Raw genomic sequence first — 15,934 nt, 5'->3', positions numbered from 1 at the left:
TCCCTTTTAGTTTGCTCAAACTTGTTGGATAGTTCACAGAGTACAAGAGGGTTTGGTCACTTACCAGCAGCTGTGAAATATGAACATGACTTTTAGTGCATGTGTTTCCACATTGGGGCTCAGCAAACTATCAAGTAAATCGCTACTGTAGAAAATTACAAATACATCTATTAAGTCATCTGCATTTATGGGCTGCGACAAATTCAACAGTTGCAGCTCCGCTCATCAAACACAGTCATCAATAAAGAACTGAGGACAGTGCCAGCAGCTTCCTCAGACAAGCAGTTGTCTGTGATGTAATGCTTTCGAAGTAATTTCCCCACTGTGTTTTCAGCACAACTGGAAAAATAGCTCCTAACATCATTGCGGTGCTTGATCTCAAAATGGGCTGGGCGCAGTGATGAACCATTACACCATCACCAGGCAAAACCTCAAAGTCAATAAACGCCATAAGAAAACAACTCAAGGAAAGTTAATCAATCATTTTACTGTAATTATGTATTTTCTAACAGGATTTCCCGGCTCTAGAGCTCTAAAACAGATTCTACATTTCCACAGATGCAAACAAGATTAATTTTCACTTTTTATAGTATTCTTACCTGTATATTGTGCACAGATACTTATTTTTGTCTTGCAAGTGATGGCATCAATCCCTTTCCTCCACTGAAAAGAGGTGAAGAAACAAAGGCCAATTTTGTAAATAATAATGTTGCTATTGTGCTGACAAGTACTTTCGATAAAAACTGTGCACACACACACACACACACACAAGTGATTGAAACTTAACTGAACTCAGAAATTTTCCACTTTTTAGTGAGAGCATCTTATACATCAAATTTTGACGTGAGTATGAGTCAAATTACACAGCGGCATGTGATAGATAAACTGATCCTGATGATACTAAACCCATTTTTAAATGACATCAGAGAGAAACTTGCCACATTGTGTATTTCAAATCAGTTCGTCACTGCTCTGTCTGAGAACTAAGTTGCTTCTGAATTGTGCAACAGAAAAGTTTGGAATAGTTATAACAGAACTTTGCGTTAATGAACACAAACATGGCTTATATTTATCTACTGGTCAACACTGCCACACTGTGGCCACAAGATGCTTAGTACAGTGTGGTATCCAATAACACTTTTATTATGCCTCTCACTCCTCCATCCTGCCAAACTACACATGTCAAGTTAGACGAAATTACAAAAAGCCCAACTGCAACCTCAAAGCTTTACAATTAAAACAACGACTTATTGAAACTAAGGTCATTTGGGGGAAAACTGCCTCTGCTGGAATTTTATTGATCAATTTTATTATTACCATGTATCGTAATACAACACACTCTAGAGTATATTTTCTGTCTATCTATCATTGGATAAATACACAGTTGTTGGAGATTTTGCCAAGGGAGAAAATACAGGCATTTAAAATGATTTTTAAAAACATTCTAAGTTTAGAATAAAAATTATTAATAAAACATAAAGGTATTTTCTAGTAACAGCTTTGCAAGTTGTGCAAAGGCAATTTATTCTACTTTATATTATGATTATAAAGTATGATTTAAAGCTTCTGGCCACAATATCCTTAAATAAAATGTTAAATGTTACTCTTGTTGGTGTCTCTTAAAGGGATAGTTCACCCAAAAAAGAAAATTCACTCACTATCTACTCACCACTATACCGATGGATGGGTGGGTGACGTGTTTGAGTTCACAAAACACTTTTGGAGTTTCAGGGGTAAACAGTGTAGCAGCCACATCCAATACAATTAAAGCAAACGGTGACTTCTTCTTCAGCAGTAACTGCAGCTATTGTGAGTTCTCGAAAGAACTGCAGCAGTAACTAGTAAGAGGATAAAAGGCTAAAAACATGGTGTAAATGGCTTATGGACACTTGGATGACACCAGAGGATTAGTATGGAGGCATGTTAGGTTGTCTTTTTGTTGTTTTTTTTACATTTGAAGAAGTGGTCCCCATTTACTTAAATTGTATGGGATGTGGCTGCAACGCTGTTTACCCCTGGAAAAGTGTTTTTTGGACTCAAACACTTCACATGAGTAGATAATGAGTGAATTTTCATTTTGGTTGAACTTTAGGTGAACTATCCTTATCCTTTAACCTTTATTCACAATGTTAACTTTTTTGGACAATACATCATTTATTTGATAACATGATTTGTGGACTATTATATACAAAACTCTAAATCCACGAGTTCACCGTGATGAGATCAAATCAGTGTCTGCTTGTGGAGCTGCATGTTCGGTGTAAACATTGGATGCTTTTCTAATGGAGGCCAAACCTCACTGAGCTTGACTTCCGGTGTGCGTGTCTCTCCCTCCCGCTGCTTTGACGCAGCTCAGAGAAGTCGCCGCACCGCCCCCGCCGCTCCAGCTGTTCGCACCGCTGTCCGCCCGCTGCTGCCCCGCCGCCGCTGCTCCGCTGCCGCCGCCGCCGCCGCCGCCTGCCTCCACTTCCAATGCAGCCGCGACCATGACAGGCATCGCCGCTGCTTCTTTCTTTTCCAACGCTTGCAGGTTCGGGGGCTGCGGACTCCACTTCGACTCTCTGGCCGAGCTCATCGTGCACATCGAGGACAACCACATCGGTAAGAGCCGATACGCGACGAGCTGCAATGGCCGAGGTTTGAGGTTAGCATACAGCGGCTAAGTTAGCGAGCTAGCGAGTTACTTCCTGCGTCCTGACAACCCTGTTGCTAGGTGTGGTGGCGGTGGATACGCCTGTGCACACATCGCAGTGCGTGTTCCGCCGCCTGCGTTTCCGTGTCAGCGCCGTGTCGACGTCCAGCTTGCGACAGCTGCGACACCGGCGGAGCGGCGCGGAAGCACCGACGAACCGCTTGTGTGCGCAACGACCACCGGCGGCTCGCTCCTGCGGCAGCCGGAGGCCCGCGCGCCCGCTCACCGCCGTCGTGACTGAAGTTGCCGCCCGCACGAGCCGATGAGGAGAACTAATCAATAATCGATAGACGTCATCAGCACGACAGCAGAGTTCATTTAGAGAAACACCGCAGCATCTGTAACCGAGTCCCCGCAGGTTTTACTCACCGCGATCACAGGGGTTAAACTTTCACCTGGATTAACTCCAGCAGCAACTCCCTAATAATGATAATATAGTTCAGTTTATGCCTTCATGGCCTGTTGTCTTTAACAACGTGCATTGTTGCATCTTCTTATTGTAGATTTTAAGTCCGGTCAAGGTAGTTTTTAAGAGTTTTACAATCTTATACTGGGCACAGCTTTAACTGTTTAAAATCAGTTTTGTTGATGTTAATTTAGTTACTTTAACTTAAAAATGCGGTACACTTGAAAAATGTTAGATAGATATCGTAAGAATTTAATATGAAATAAGATCTAGATAGATAGATAAATAGATAGATAGAGCTCATTATTTGTGAGAATTACTTGTTCAATCAATACTACTGAAAAGCTATAGTGTTTTTTCTTGTTATTGTTTGTCAATTGGCCCAAATTGGATTTACGTACAAATCAAATTCGGAATTTGGGACAAAATTTGAGTTAGACATGTAGTTTATACTTATATATGGATGGATATACATAAATCCCATAATTTGATCTCTGTCGTACTTATAGGTGGGAAACATGTCCGGTACCAACATGCCCCTGTTTTATTCGTTTGACCAGTCAATGACAACAGACAACATCATTTGTAGTCAAATAATTACAACAATCACTCTGGAGATCAGTGTATATACTGTGCTTTTTTCCATGAATTCATGATTAACTGGGTGGATTACATTACTTAACGTGGATCATATGGATGTAGATTTGAAAAAGAGAGACACTGAAAAGGCAGATGTGTGTCACTGGTTGGAATAAATTACCATAAATAACTCCTGGAGAAATTCATTAGAGACTGTGTCGGTTACCATGGTGATGTGACCTTGCGTCATGAACTATAACAAGTGTAACAGGGTCGAAAATGGTTTCAAAGGAAACTTAGAGCAGCTTGTAACATGCTGAACTCACTGTGTTATACTAGCAGCTCAAAGATGAGGATGAGTGCACATCAAGTTCTAACATAATAAACAGCGCCACCCCTAGCTCATGTGGGGAAATACAATAACAATCACTGCCTGTGTAGATATTAGAACCTTATTATGGATCAAACCATCGTTTTTTGCCTCAGCTACTTTATGATATATTTTAGACTTCTGTTTGAGTAACTTTTTTTAATATTATTAAATATATAAATAAGCTAAACAGTAAATTGGTATAGCCTATACCGTATATAGAAACTTATGTCTCACTTTATTTGTTTACTAATTTATTGCCTGATTTGGTCCTCCATACAATACTATTACTAAATCCATGTGTTTGAAGAAGTCACTCAGAAAGTTTTATCATAAACATGATGTGATATATCATCCACATTACATTTTTTTAATAATCTCTAAATCCTAAAGCATTTATATCTTTGAACTAGTAAGTTTATTGTAGAAATTAAGTTTCCTCCTCACAGTCTGACAGTCGTTCAGCTCCTACATCTGTTTCCTAATCTTATATTTCAGACTTTTATTATTGAAGTTGACAAGGCCCAGCTGTCTCTGTTGTTCTTGTTTGTTGCTTGACTGGCTTTAATATCCTCTGCCCTCTGATTGCGTGCTGAGCATGTGTCCGAGGTGTTAGCCTTGGAAAAAAAATCCTTCCAAATGACTTATTGGGGAATAATGAGCCAATTAGTTGGCCCAGGGTGGAAAACTCTGCCATCCCCCTCCTCCTCCGTCCGCTCTCCCGTGCCCACTCTGAGGAGTGCGAAATCTTGCGCGTAATGCCAAGTGCCTGTGAAGCATAATTACAGAGAGAGTGCTTGATTTGGCCTGTCTTCCTCCTCATCTGGTGGCCTGCTGCTTAAAGCACGCTCTCCTTTATAATTAGGCGCCTGGAAAACAAGAACACATTCTTGTCCCTGTTTTTTCCCCCTAGCCGGCCTGCTGTTCAGGCCTGTGAACAAGGGGTGGCGCTGCTCTGCTGTGGGTTGAGGGAGCGTTCTTGGGATGCGTGCTGTGAACAATAAAAGATAACCGTTAATATAACAAACCAAAACTCAGCTCCTTGATATAAACACAGTGTATTGTATCATACGATAACCAGCCAAAGGGCTTGTTCCGATACGTAAAAACTTGTTTAAAAAAGAAGTGGTTATTTATTAGGAGAGATAATAGATAATATTAAGGATACTCATACTTTAATATATTGTAATCTAGGACTGGATGATATGGTCAATAATTATATCAAGATATTTTCAGATAAACAGCGAAACATTTTATAAATCTGAGGTCAAACAATTATGTTTTACACCTCCTCACTGTGTCGACAAAATTAATTTGAAATATATCAATATATATTTGTCATATTGCTTTTGAAGAAAAATACATTCATTAATCATTAGTATTGTTTTATTGCGGAGGTAAATAAGAGTGTAATATATCATTTATATTTCTCATACTGTGTATCAGGAGGTTCTAACTGACATTAATGTAAATTGTCCAAAGATTTGTGATAGATTTAAAATACACCAAAACAGCAATGTGTTTGAAGGGTTGTACTTTTCTTTAAAGTTTGAATTCAAAATAAAAATCAAATTCAGCCCACATTACTTAAAAAACAAACTCATAATGGATCAGGTATTGTTTCCTCCATCGTCCTGACAGCACAGTTAAAGTGCTGGGTGGTCCGCATAGGCCTTTGTGAACAAACCCAGCAAACTTTAAGAGAACAGAAGCTAATAAGCCCCAAAAAGAGGAACAGAGCAAAGTTTTAACACGGAATCTAAGTCATGTTGTTTAGCCTGTAAGATCTGCTCATGCTCTGGTATTCTTGCGTGGCGTGTTAAACTGCACACACACGGAGCTACTGAAATGTTTACTCTGTCACCGAGCGACCAGGCCCCTGTAGCCCAGAAGCAAATGGCGACTGTGTTATTTAGACCTGTGAGAGTATGGGTGTGAGGCTCTGTAACAATGGCTCTGTTTGTTGCTAATCCTCAATGAAGGCCCAGTTAGGAGGTTTTGGGTACGCACCCCTCAAAATCTGCAGGGAAGTAATAAATTTGGGAAGCAGTAACTAGTTTCCTGATCTGTGCACCTGGTGGGCCTAATTACATTTCCCCATTTTCCCTGACACCAGTGCTCCTGTTCCTGTGCGGTGGCTGCAACACGAGGAGCTGCCGTACCCAATAAAACATTTCTTATAGGAGATAATTCACAGCCCGTGTCGACTTAACGCAACATGGGAGTGTAGTTTAATGTAGAGCGAACGGGATATTTTTTGGCTGAGATGTATTACATTTCGGTGCTCTTGCTGTTGTCCCGTGTCAAATGCTGCTGATCTGAGGGGTTCTCACAGCTACTGTACATAAATTAGTGTGTCAAAGCAAAACTGAACCAGACCTCGATTTATTGGTTACTTTTCATGACTTGTTTTATAGATTTACCCTTCATTTCAAATCTGAATGTATTCATTTAATTCTCGGACTTTCAGAAATAAGTTTGGTCCTGAGGAGCGATGTTCCACCTACTTTAACTCGTGTGGTAGCCTTTCAGAAATGGTAAATAACTGACTATCAGTGTAAAAACACTGGTATTTATGTTGGAAAATGATTGTTAGCCTATTTTCACGAGTATTTCAAACAACAGCAAATTAATCTGCAACACTTTTAATTATTAATTTATCGTTTCAATCATTTTTATAAAGAAAATGTGCCAAACATTCATAGTTCCAGCTCTGCCACTTTCCAGCTTGTCTCTGTTTCAAATCATCAGAAACTGAATATCTTCAGGTTTTGACTCTTGGTCAGAGGAAACAAGCAGTTTACTTTGTTTTCTTAGGATTTGAGAAACTCACCATGTCTTGACACTTTGCACATAAACTGATTCATTATCAGAGTATTCAAAACTAATAAAGTTGTAAGTAAGTATACAGATGCATTGAGCAGCAATGAATGTGTGTATATTTGTATGTGCCTGTTTATCTGTGCATTTGCACAAACGTGTCTTTGTGGACGTGCGTACGAAGCAGTGCGTGTGTGTGTGTATATTTTTAGGTTCGCTGTCCGTGCTGGATTTATTTACGATAGATCACTTTTAACTGCCCCATGTTTTTTCAGTAACCTGCAAAGGCAGCTTACACATGGAGCTCGACTCTGTTTCATTTCCTCCTCAGAGGTCACATCGTAATGAATTACCTGTGCCACCACTCCTGGTAATGTCCCCCACTGCTCAGAGCCGCCATAAACATGTCACCATAATGCTCACCACTCCGCACTACCCTGCAGTGCATTTGGCCATGAGGGTGGATGGGTGAGCCAGACGCTGGTGGTAATGAGAGAGGGAGCTGTGCGTCTGGTGTGTGTGTGTGTGTGTGTGCGTGTGTGTGTAAGGGAGAGAGAGGGTCGTGGAGGGCGTTATGAGAGGGCAGCAGGCGTCACTTCCTCTGTTCCTTAGGAAGGTTGGTTGTGTGATCGTCCCTTGGTTTCCTCTTGAAGGCCGACGTAGCGTCACTAATGAGAACATGTGATGCCATCATGTTTTCTGCACCGATACAGAGTCACTCACTAAACACTCACATGCTTCACACATAGACGGTAAAAACAAGCTTCATCCTATAGCTTCACGCAGACAGTGAGGTGAGTCTGACGTATTAAGGCTCAGCAGCTTTGTTTAAACAAAGGTGTTAAGAAACACATTTCAAACACGTCTAACACAAAACTCTTATTATAAACTTCAATGTAAACTTCTTTTCTCAATGGAAATAGTTTAAGACTGGGTGCAGTGTCTCTGAATGTTTGAATTACTCTGCTCTACAATATCTACAGTAAAACCTGTAGCTTTCTTTTTCTTTTTTTTTTTACAGCTTATGTTTAACCTTTACAAAGGTCTGGTTGTTAACTGCTATTTAAACTTTCTGAAAATAGAAACCATGTAGTATAAAATACATAGTCGAAATACAACAAGCCTTATTATACATAATTCATTATACATGTTTTGAATTGGATTCTTTTGTGCTTTTCCATACCTGACTCCTCATCTTGTACGTAAACAGTCCCTGGGGCCTGGAACTGATTGTTTGCCTGTGCTGCACTGGAGATGGTGGATTAAAAACCACAAAGTTTGCTTCTCAGAAGGCTTCTAATAGTCGACCACCAAAGTGGACCACCTGAGTAGCATGATTAGAGGGGTTCCCATCTCTACTTAAGGCGCCTCCGTCCAGGTCCCTGACTGCTGGTGGCCCCAGAAGGATAGCAGAAGTCTGCCGGGGGAACTGGCCCCTGCAGGCCCCCTTCTCCCCAGTCCCCACTTGAGGTGTGTGTGATTTACAGCGTGTGGGAACAGACTGATCCAATGCTCTTTGAGCGGTCTGTGAGCAGACCGCCATTCCACTTCTGGAGACTCATTAGGGATCTTAGAAGGGATTTCTGGTGCACTCACGCACACACATACCAGCACACAGAGCTCAGAGTAGTCTCCGCTCTGGCAGGGGAATAGTGACGTTATGAGTGTGTCTTTCCCACTTGCTGTTTCCAGGACTTTAACTGGAGAGTAGAGAGAGGTGTGCTATCCTTCTCACTGGGGATAAATCCGCTGTTAATGAAACACTTGCTTACGACTGAGGCCTTGAGAGAAACCTCCTGAGCCGCAGGCGCTAAGGTTAGAGCTGTTCTTACAGCCTACCTGCCAGTGTCGTAAAGCTGCCACTATTTCATCCTCAACCAAGTCGGCCTGAACCTCTGAGTGGATGACGCCCTGTGTCTTTTGACACCAATGTTAAAGTGACACTGACATCGGTTTGTCCACTTCCATTTCTGTTAGACCTCTAAAACCTGCGCTCTCTCGTGTATACTTAAATGTGGTTTGGGTTTGAGTTTATCTGGTCAACGTCACCTTTCACCTTCTCTATGACAGAATCAAGCTGGTAGCTGACACTTGAAATACAGCGTGCAGTCTGCGCTGTGTGTTTCCTTTATGCATGGTTATGTGTGCACAGGTGTGTGTGTCTGCATCCTGAATTTATATACCCCACTGGTGTATTTCAAACACTTCAAGCTTTTGTCCATCTTCCACTGGACATGGATTTGTTATTATGGCTTCCAGATGACAAAATGTATTCTGCTCCCCCCAAAGAGAAATGAAATCAAGTTGAAACCGTTAAGAAAGACGTGAGTGAAATTAACTCACAGAATCTTAATTGTGAAACATTGGAACTAGAAGGAAAAATAAACTTATGGAAACACACCAACAAGTATCCAACTTGTATTTATTGTTGGAACTATGAGTTTTGGTGTCAGTGCAATATCTGACCCCAACCTTAGATTTTTCTGTATCCGTATTTTACATTTGAATACTCTCAGTAGAGCACATACCTCTGCCTAGACCCTAAACTGTTGATTATCTACTGAATACAAATGATCTCCGCGACACATTGGTGATAGTTACAGGTTTTTAACCGATTTGTTACTGGAGAGCAGCTGAAAAAAAGACTACCCCTTCTGTGATTAAAAGAAAGTATCCTGGATCTGCACCTTTGTCCTGGTCTTTCCCCTGCACACATAATTAGAGTATTTGTTGTAAAGTTCCTATCTGACATCTGAAGGTGAAATCCCACCTCAGGCAGAGAGCTCCAGAATCTTCTCAATTCTCCTTTTGCACACATGAAATTAATTGGAAATCTGTTCTTAGTTTTTATGCACCAGACCTACTAACAAAAAACAAACAAACAAAGAGGAGTAAAAGCCCAACGCTGCGTAAGTGATAATTGAGCATGACTCAGGGTTTTATTACAGCCTCTCAAAGGTGTTGCTTACCCCTTTAACCAAAGCTTTAATTACACTATTTCCATTTGTTTTAAACAGTTGAATTTTTTCAAAAAGAAAGAAAAAACAAAAAATATATTAACTAGTACTGAACTTTATTCCTTTTTTCGCTGAACATATAAAGTTTGTTAAAGCTGCCTCACGGTCACTGTGCTATGAAAAAAGCATCACTTAACTCTCAGTGTCACAAGTGGCCTCAGGCATGTGAGCTTTCGGATGGAAACAGGCGTGAGTTTTTACCACTTGGGGGTAGCAGTCTTTCACAGCTCTGTCAGAGGCAGACAGGGAGACTCAGCTGGTATGTGGTAGACACTGTTGTTTTATGGGGCATCTCTCTTCTCCCACATGGACGGCAGTGGGGAGAGTGTTTGAAGTCGGTCCCGCTTCTCCTCGGGGTGTGGAGATGTGGCTATTGTTGTACATTTAGCACCGCTGAGCAAGATGAATGTCTGGTGCACAGCATGGGGGAGCACAGTGTGCGTCAAGTGTGGTCATGTAGGAGAAATGTGGCATCTGCACAGCAGCCTTTTCCCAAAATAAGGCCAATGGAAATTAAAAATAGAGGGAAGTGGAGGTGTTAACTTCCTTATTGTGAATTTTAGATAAAAGTAGTGTAGTTATCAGGGAACGATGAGGGAAAGAAAGCATTAGCCTGGAAATTGTGGAGCTCCTACAGCGTCACTTCACTCAGTAGTGACTGTAGTCTACACAGCATGTCATCAGTACATGTGCAGCACATTTAAACAAACTGTACTACACACTGCATTACTTACACTAAATCATTTTTATTAGGCTTTACCTACGCCGACACATTCATTGGTAATCTGATGCAGGAGGTTTCCTAAAGGTTTTACTTCAACATAAAGGCCTAGTGGATGTATTATTATATAATATAATACATATTAGGGGATTTATTATGGCATGTATCCCTTTTAATGTGAAACTACCAGAAATGTTTGCAGTTTGTGGATGAGAAGCCGGTGAGGGATCCATGGTTTGTAACTTTGTTTTTCTTGTGGTATATTTCATGTCTAATTCCTCTACTCTGTCTCTTTGTCCTGCTCAGATACAGACCTCCGACTTCTGGAGAAGCAGGAGCAGCAGCAGCCGACATATGTTGCCCTCAGCTACATTAACAGGTAAAGAATTGTAACTTACAGTTTCACTCATGAACTCTGGGTGGGAACCGGGCATTTCTGTGCGGAGTTTGCATGTTCTCCCTGTGTCTGCGTGGGTTTTTCTCTGGGTGCTCTGCCTTCCCCTCACAGTCCAAAGATGACTCTAAAAGTAGTGCATGGTGTATCCCACCTTGCACTCATAGTGAGCTGGGATCGGCTCCAGCCTCACTACGACCCTCAAACAATGAATGGTCTGTATATCTTTACAGTACAGTTTTTCCTATTCATCCATCCACACACACATTCATACAGTAAATCTACAGTATGTGCAGCACTTTCTTTATTAAAGATCAGGTCCAAAGGGGCACAATCAGGGTGACAATTTGTGTGTTTAGTATCTTTCCAAAGGACACTTCAGCATGCGGTACAGGGGTTGACTAGGATCAAACCGCCGACCTTCTGGTTAATAGACAGCCCGCTCTACCTCCTGAGCCACAGCAACATGAGCGATATAGATTGATTGTAAATATACCAAAATCGTACATATTTAATGTCAGTGAGTCCTCTGAATCAGTGAGTATTACTTCCCATGTGAAGTGTTCCTGTGAGGTACTACTAGCGACGTCAGATGTCATCTGGTGGATCGCTTAGATGAATTGCTTCAGTGTTTGCCGGCTGGGTTTATTTTTATTGCACTGGGTTCATCCCAGTCGTCTTTGATATGGTGCTGGAATAGTGGTTTTTAAAAGCCTTACGCAACAAGCCAGTGTACAAGAAGGTCTGCCACTGTCTCCCTGCCCTCGCAAACACATCTTGATGTGGTTATCGCTTAATTTGTTAATTCCACTTCAGCAGTAACAATGTCTATGTTAACATTTATTTTTTATGATAGACATTTACCAAAGACTTTACTATCCATCATAAACCTTGGTGAAAGTTTCTTTTTGATGGGAATGGAGCCAGTGATACTTTTTTTCCAAGCACGTGTTTTACAGTAGCAGACCTTTAATGCTGGAGGGCTCTCAACATCAGAGCAGGTCACCGAATGGAGAAAAAAAAACTTGACCTGACTTGTTTCCCACAATGCCAGGTTTATGACAGATGCTGCGCGGCGAGAACACGATGCCCTGAAGAAGAAGGTGCAGCCCAAGTTGTCCCTCTCGCTGACAGGAAATCTGTCTCGCAGCAGTGTTTCCACACCGCCTCGCCACACCAGTGGAAACCTCACGCCTCCAGTCACCCCACCCATCACACCTTCCTCTTCCTTCCGCAGCAGCACGCCGACAGGTAACCGTCCAAAACACACTCACCTCGAGTATGTCCAGACTTTAGTTGCAGTGGAATACACGCGGAGCACTGAAGACCTCATAGTATGGAAATGGGTGGAGAAACAGTTGTTGTCCTCCTCAGGGTTCAAATTCAAAAAATACAAAATAAAACAGGGCTGCTTCCCCTGTCAGATCATTAGGAGACAGTGGGTGGCTCACTCACTGTGGGAGGTAAAGAAAAAAGTTATATGTAATCCCCATTGATATATAAAGAGGAAATTACAAGATTTTAAAACCTTGTGTTTTACGAAGTGAAACTGAAATCAACTAATCTGTTTAATGTCTGTAAAATATCTTCATTTGTTCATCCTGGTTTTGTTCAGTGGTTATGTTTTCCCCTTTGTCTGTTTGTTGGTTTGTTTATAAGCAAGATGTTGCAAAAACTGCTTGATGGGTATGGGTCAGGGAAGAATCCATTAAACTTTGGTGTGGATCCAGAATTGTCTTTTTAACACTTCTTTAACTTAGACAGAGATAGATAGACATTTTGACTGATTTCCCAGGGAATAATTCATGTTTAGAGGACTGGTATTTTTGAGTGACATTCTACTTTGACGTTTTCTTGTACAGATATTGTCCATCAACCGAAGATGAATGCTGGGTTAGAGAAAACATCTTTGTAATTTAACTCCAAATTCAAGCTCCACAGAATCATGGACCGCTCTCAAACTTAATTTCTCAGATTCCCTCCAGTGTTCAAAACCAACATGTTTTTTTTCCCATATGCTCATGTCCTCGTTTTGTGAAATATGCAGTTTTTATGGCATAACGTCTTCAGCTAACCGATAAAACAATTACCAGCTAATTGACCCAAAGACCTCAATAAAATGTATAAATTCTTTCTCACGATTGGCATATTTCAGTCTTTGCATCAGCACTGTGACACACGCGGATGAAAATTATGGGAACACTGTCCTGAAACATGCTGAGAAAAGGTCCACGCTCGTCTGCCCGAAGGTCTCGAAGGGTTTTCAGAGATGAGTCACGGAGCGCGAGTAAATCAGAGCTTCTTAAGAGACCTGTGTATTATCACACGTCTGGTGTTGACGTCCTAAGTCATCTACTTGTTTGACTTGATGTCTCTTACCCTCCCACAGGTAGCGAGTGTGATGAAGAGGACGTCGACTTTGAGGAGTCGGACAGTGATGAATCGTGGACTACAGAGAGCGCCATCAGCTCCGAATCGATCCTCAGCTCCATGTGCATGAATGGAGGGGACGAGAAGCCTTTTGCCTGCCCTGTGCCAGGCTGTAAAAAGAGATACAAGGTCGGTTTAACTCCACACCTCTTAATGTACACATGCCTTTAAAGCCACAGTGTGAAATATATTTACTGTGCCACTAGAGGACCTGAGATATCCATGTTGTCCAAAGTGTGAGGTGCGTGATTCTTTTTGCTTGCATTAATGAGAATGTAAAGCCAAAATGGATTCCCTGCTGTTGACTGGAAAATGGTTCTCCAGTCGAGCATTCCAACAACATAAATACATACATCTCGTCCACTTCGGTAATGTGGAGTTTTACAGGATTTTCCACTCACATCTGGTGTGGTGGTTGGGATAAATTATGTGCAGCCTGAGAAAATTGCATTGCTGACGTGAATGACAGGGTTATGGGCAATGACTTAGTCTGAGGCGGTGGGCGGCTTGAGGGGGAGAACGAGATAGGATTTTAACAAGAAAACATTTTTATTTCCCCCTCTCTACACTCTTTATGTTTATTGGTGACCACTTCTTTTGCCCAAAAATGATGAAAGACACGCAGTGCACGACAAAACCCTGCGGGCACCGCGATCTTTCTGCCACAGTATGATATTTAGACAACAGCATTCTTGCACCACTGTGGCAACTATTTTTAACGAAGGATGTTTTCTGGTTCAGCATTACAATCCCCCGAATGTGAACGAAGCCAAGTCTTTGTGTGGTCTGGAAGAACCTGGCTTTCCTGCACATAAGAATTACCTTGATCCCGTCCAACACCTTCGTATTAATCAAAACCTCACACAGGCCTCACCTATCGGTAGCTAAAAATATAATAAAATGCCTGCAGGTTTCAAAATCAATTTGACAATCTTCCCAGAAACGTGGAGATCTGATTTAATGGCATATTAACGCTCAATCTCTGATGAATGATTTTGCTGTTTCATTTCCCCTTCCCTCGTTACAGAATGTGAACGGGATCAAGTATCACGCCAAGAACGGCCACCGAACCCAGATAAGGGTGCGCAAGCCCTTCAAGTGCCGGTGTGGGAAGAGCTACAAAACATCTCAGGGTCTCCGCCACCACACCATCAACTTCCACCCGCCCGTCTCTACTGACATCATCCGTAAGATGCAGCAGTAGAGGCTCAGCGAGGGACCAGCACTCTCTCCTTCAGGCCATTTCCCAACACCATCATCACCAGCAGCGGCTGTTTCTTACTCCACGTCATTCCTCTCGTCCTCAAACCCCCTGCCCCCGTCTCTGTCAATCGCTCTTTGCTATGACACTATTTTTGATTGCATGGAGTAAATGTATTATTATTGTTATTCATCCTTATTTTGTATTCAGTATATTCAATCCTTAAGTAGTTCAGTTTTGTATTTTGCACATTTAGGCTGCCATTTGTCCAGTTATTTTTTTTAAATGGTGCTCATTGGTGAGGATGTAGCCTAGAGAATGGCCACACGACGTCACAAGTAGCCTTGCATGTGCAGAAGGGGGCGTCCGCCTTTAAAGGCAGCGCGACGTTACAAGAAACCAAGGAAAGAGAGAAAAGTGTTTGTGGAGAGATGAGGCGCCGTTTCTTTGCCTCGGTCTCGTATGAGCCAAAAAAAATGTGACGGAGGCAAATGAGAAAAATCAGGATGTGGGTAGTGTCACAACATTTGTGCGTTTCATTCTCCATCAGGTTTGCTGTTAATAATCAACTGTTGGGTTCAGTCACTTTCTTTTCATATCACAAGTATTACAAGCCTTATTTTCTCATCCGTTTTTACTGCAAACACTTGTGTGAGCAACAAAGGATGATCTCAGGTGACGTTTGAAAGCATTTCAGCACCACAGTCCTGCCCAAGTGTTCTCGTAGTATTTGTGAGGTTTGATGGGATCATGAGAACTCAGCGTGTCGTTGTTCCTGAAGCTCTTATTCACTTTCCTTAAAGATGAAAGCAGTTGTCCTCTGTTTTACGGTGAGGGATTCAAGCACTTTTTGTAACAGGTTGCCAACAAATTAGCATTTTCTTTCCCCGATCTCTCGTTTCCGGTGTGTGTACAGTAGTGACGGAAACGAGGCGAAACGCCTTCAGAGCTGAGGAGCAACATCTACATTGCTCATTTGTGAATAATGAGCCACTAGGTAACATCGTCACTGCATGGATGTTAGTGTTAAGGAACTGTTGTGACAGTATTGTACTGCCAGTATGGAGGAAAGTCTTTGATATAGTGTACAGTGAATGTATTGTCATGTGTTAAGTGCATTAAATTATATTTTCATATGTTTCTGGAGTTAGGAAAAAAAGTCCCAATCATATATACCATGTATGAAAAGGCAAAACCAGAGAAACTGATGGTGATGTACTGTATTTCTTCAAAAAGCTGCTTCATGTAAACTTTTGTTACGTTTAGAATAAAAGTTCCTCTACTGTGTGCCTATAAACTCTGGT

At 41.7% G+C, this 15,934-nt stretch overlaps 1 protein-coding gene across 1 annotated transcript; it reads left to right on the top strand.

The window, feature by feature from the left end:
- Positions 1-2,336: 2,336 nt before the first annotated feature.
- On the top strand, positions 2,337-15,927 carry jazf1b (JAZF zinc finger 1b). Its single transcript, XM_035164816.2, has 5 exons — positions 2,337-2,601; positions 10,912-10,984; positions 12,054-12,250; positions 13,389-13,558; positions 14,457-15,927. Exons 1-5 carry the CDS (start codon positions 2,487-2,489, stop codon positions 14,631-14,633), a joined length of 732 nt encoding a protein of 243 aa, XP_035020707.1. The 5' UTR covers positions 2,337-2,486; the 3' UTR covers positions 14,634-15,927.
- The last annotated feature ends 7 nt before the right edge of the window (positions 15,928-15,934 follow it).

This window comes from Hippoglossus stenolepis, chromosome 8 (genome assembly GCF_022539355.2).
Source record: "Hippoglossus stenolepis isolate QCI-W04-F060 chromosome 8, HSTE1.2, whole genome shotgun sequence".
NCBI classification, from domain to species: Eukaryota; Metazoa; Chordata; class Actinopteri; order Pleuronectiformes; family Pleuronectidae; genus Hippoglossus; species Hippoglossus stenolepis.
This window is presented reverse-complemented; position numbering and strand designations above follow the sequence as displayed.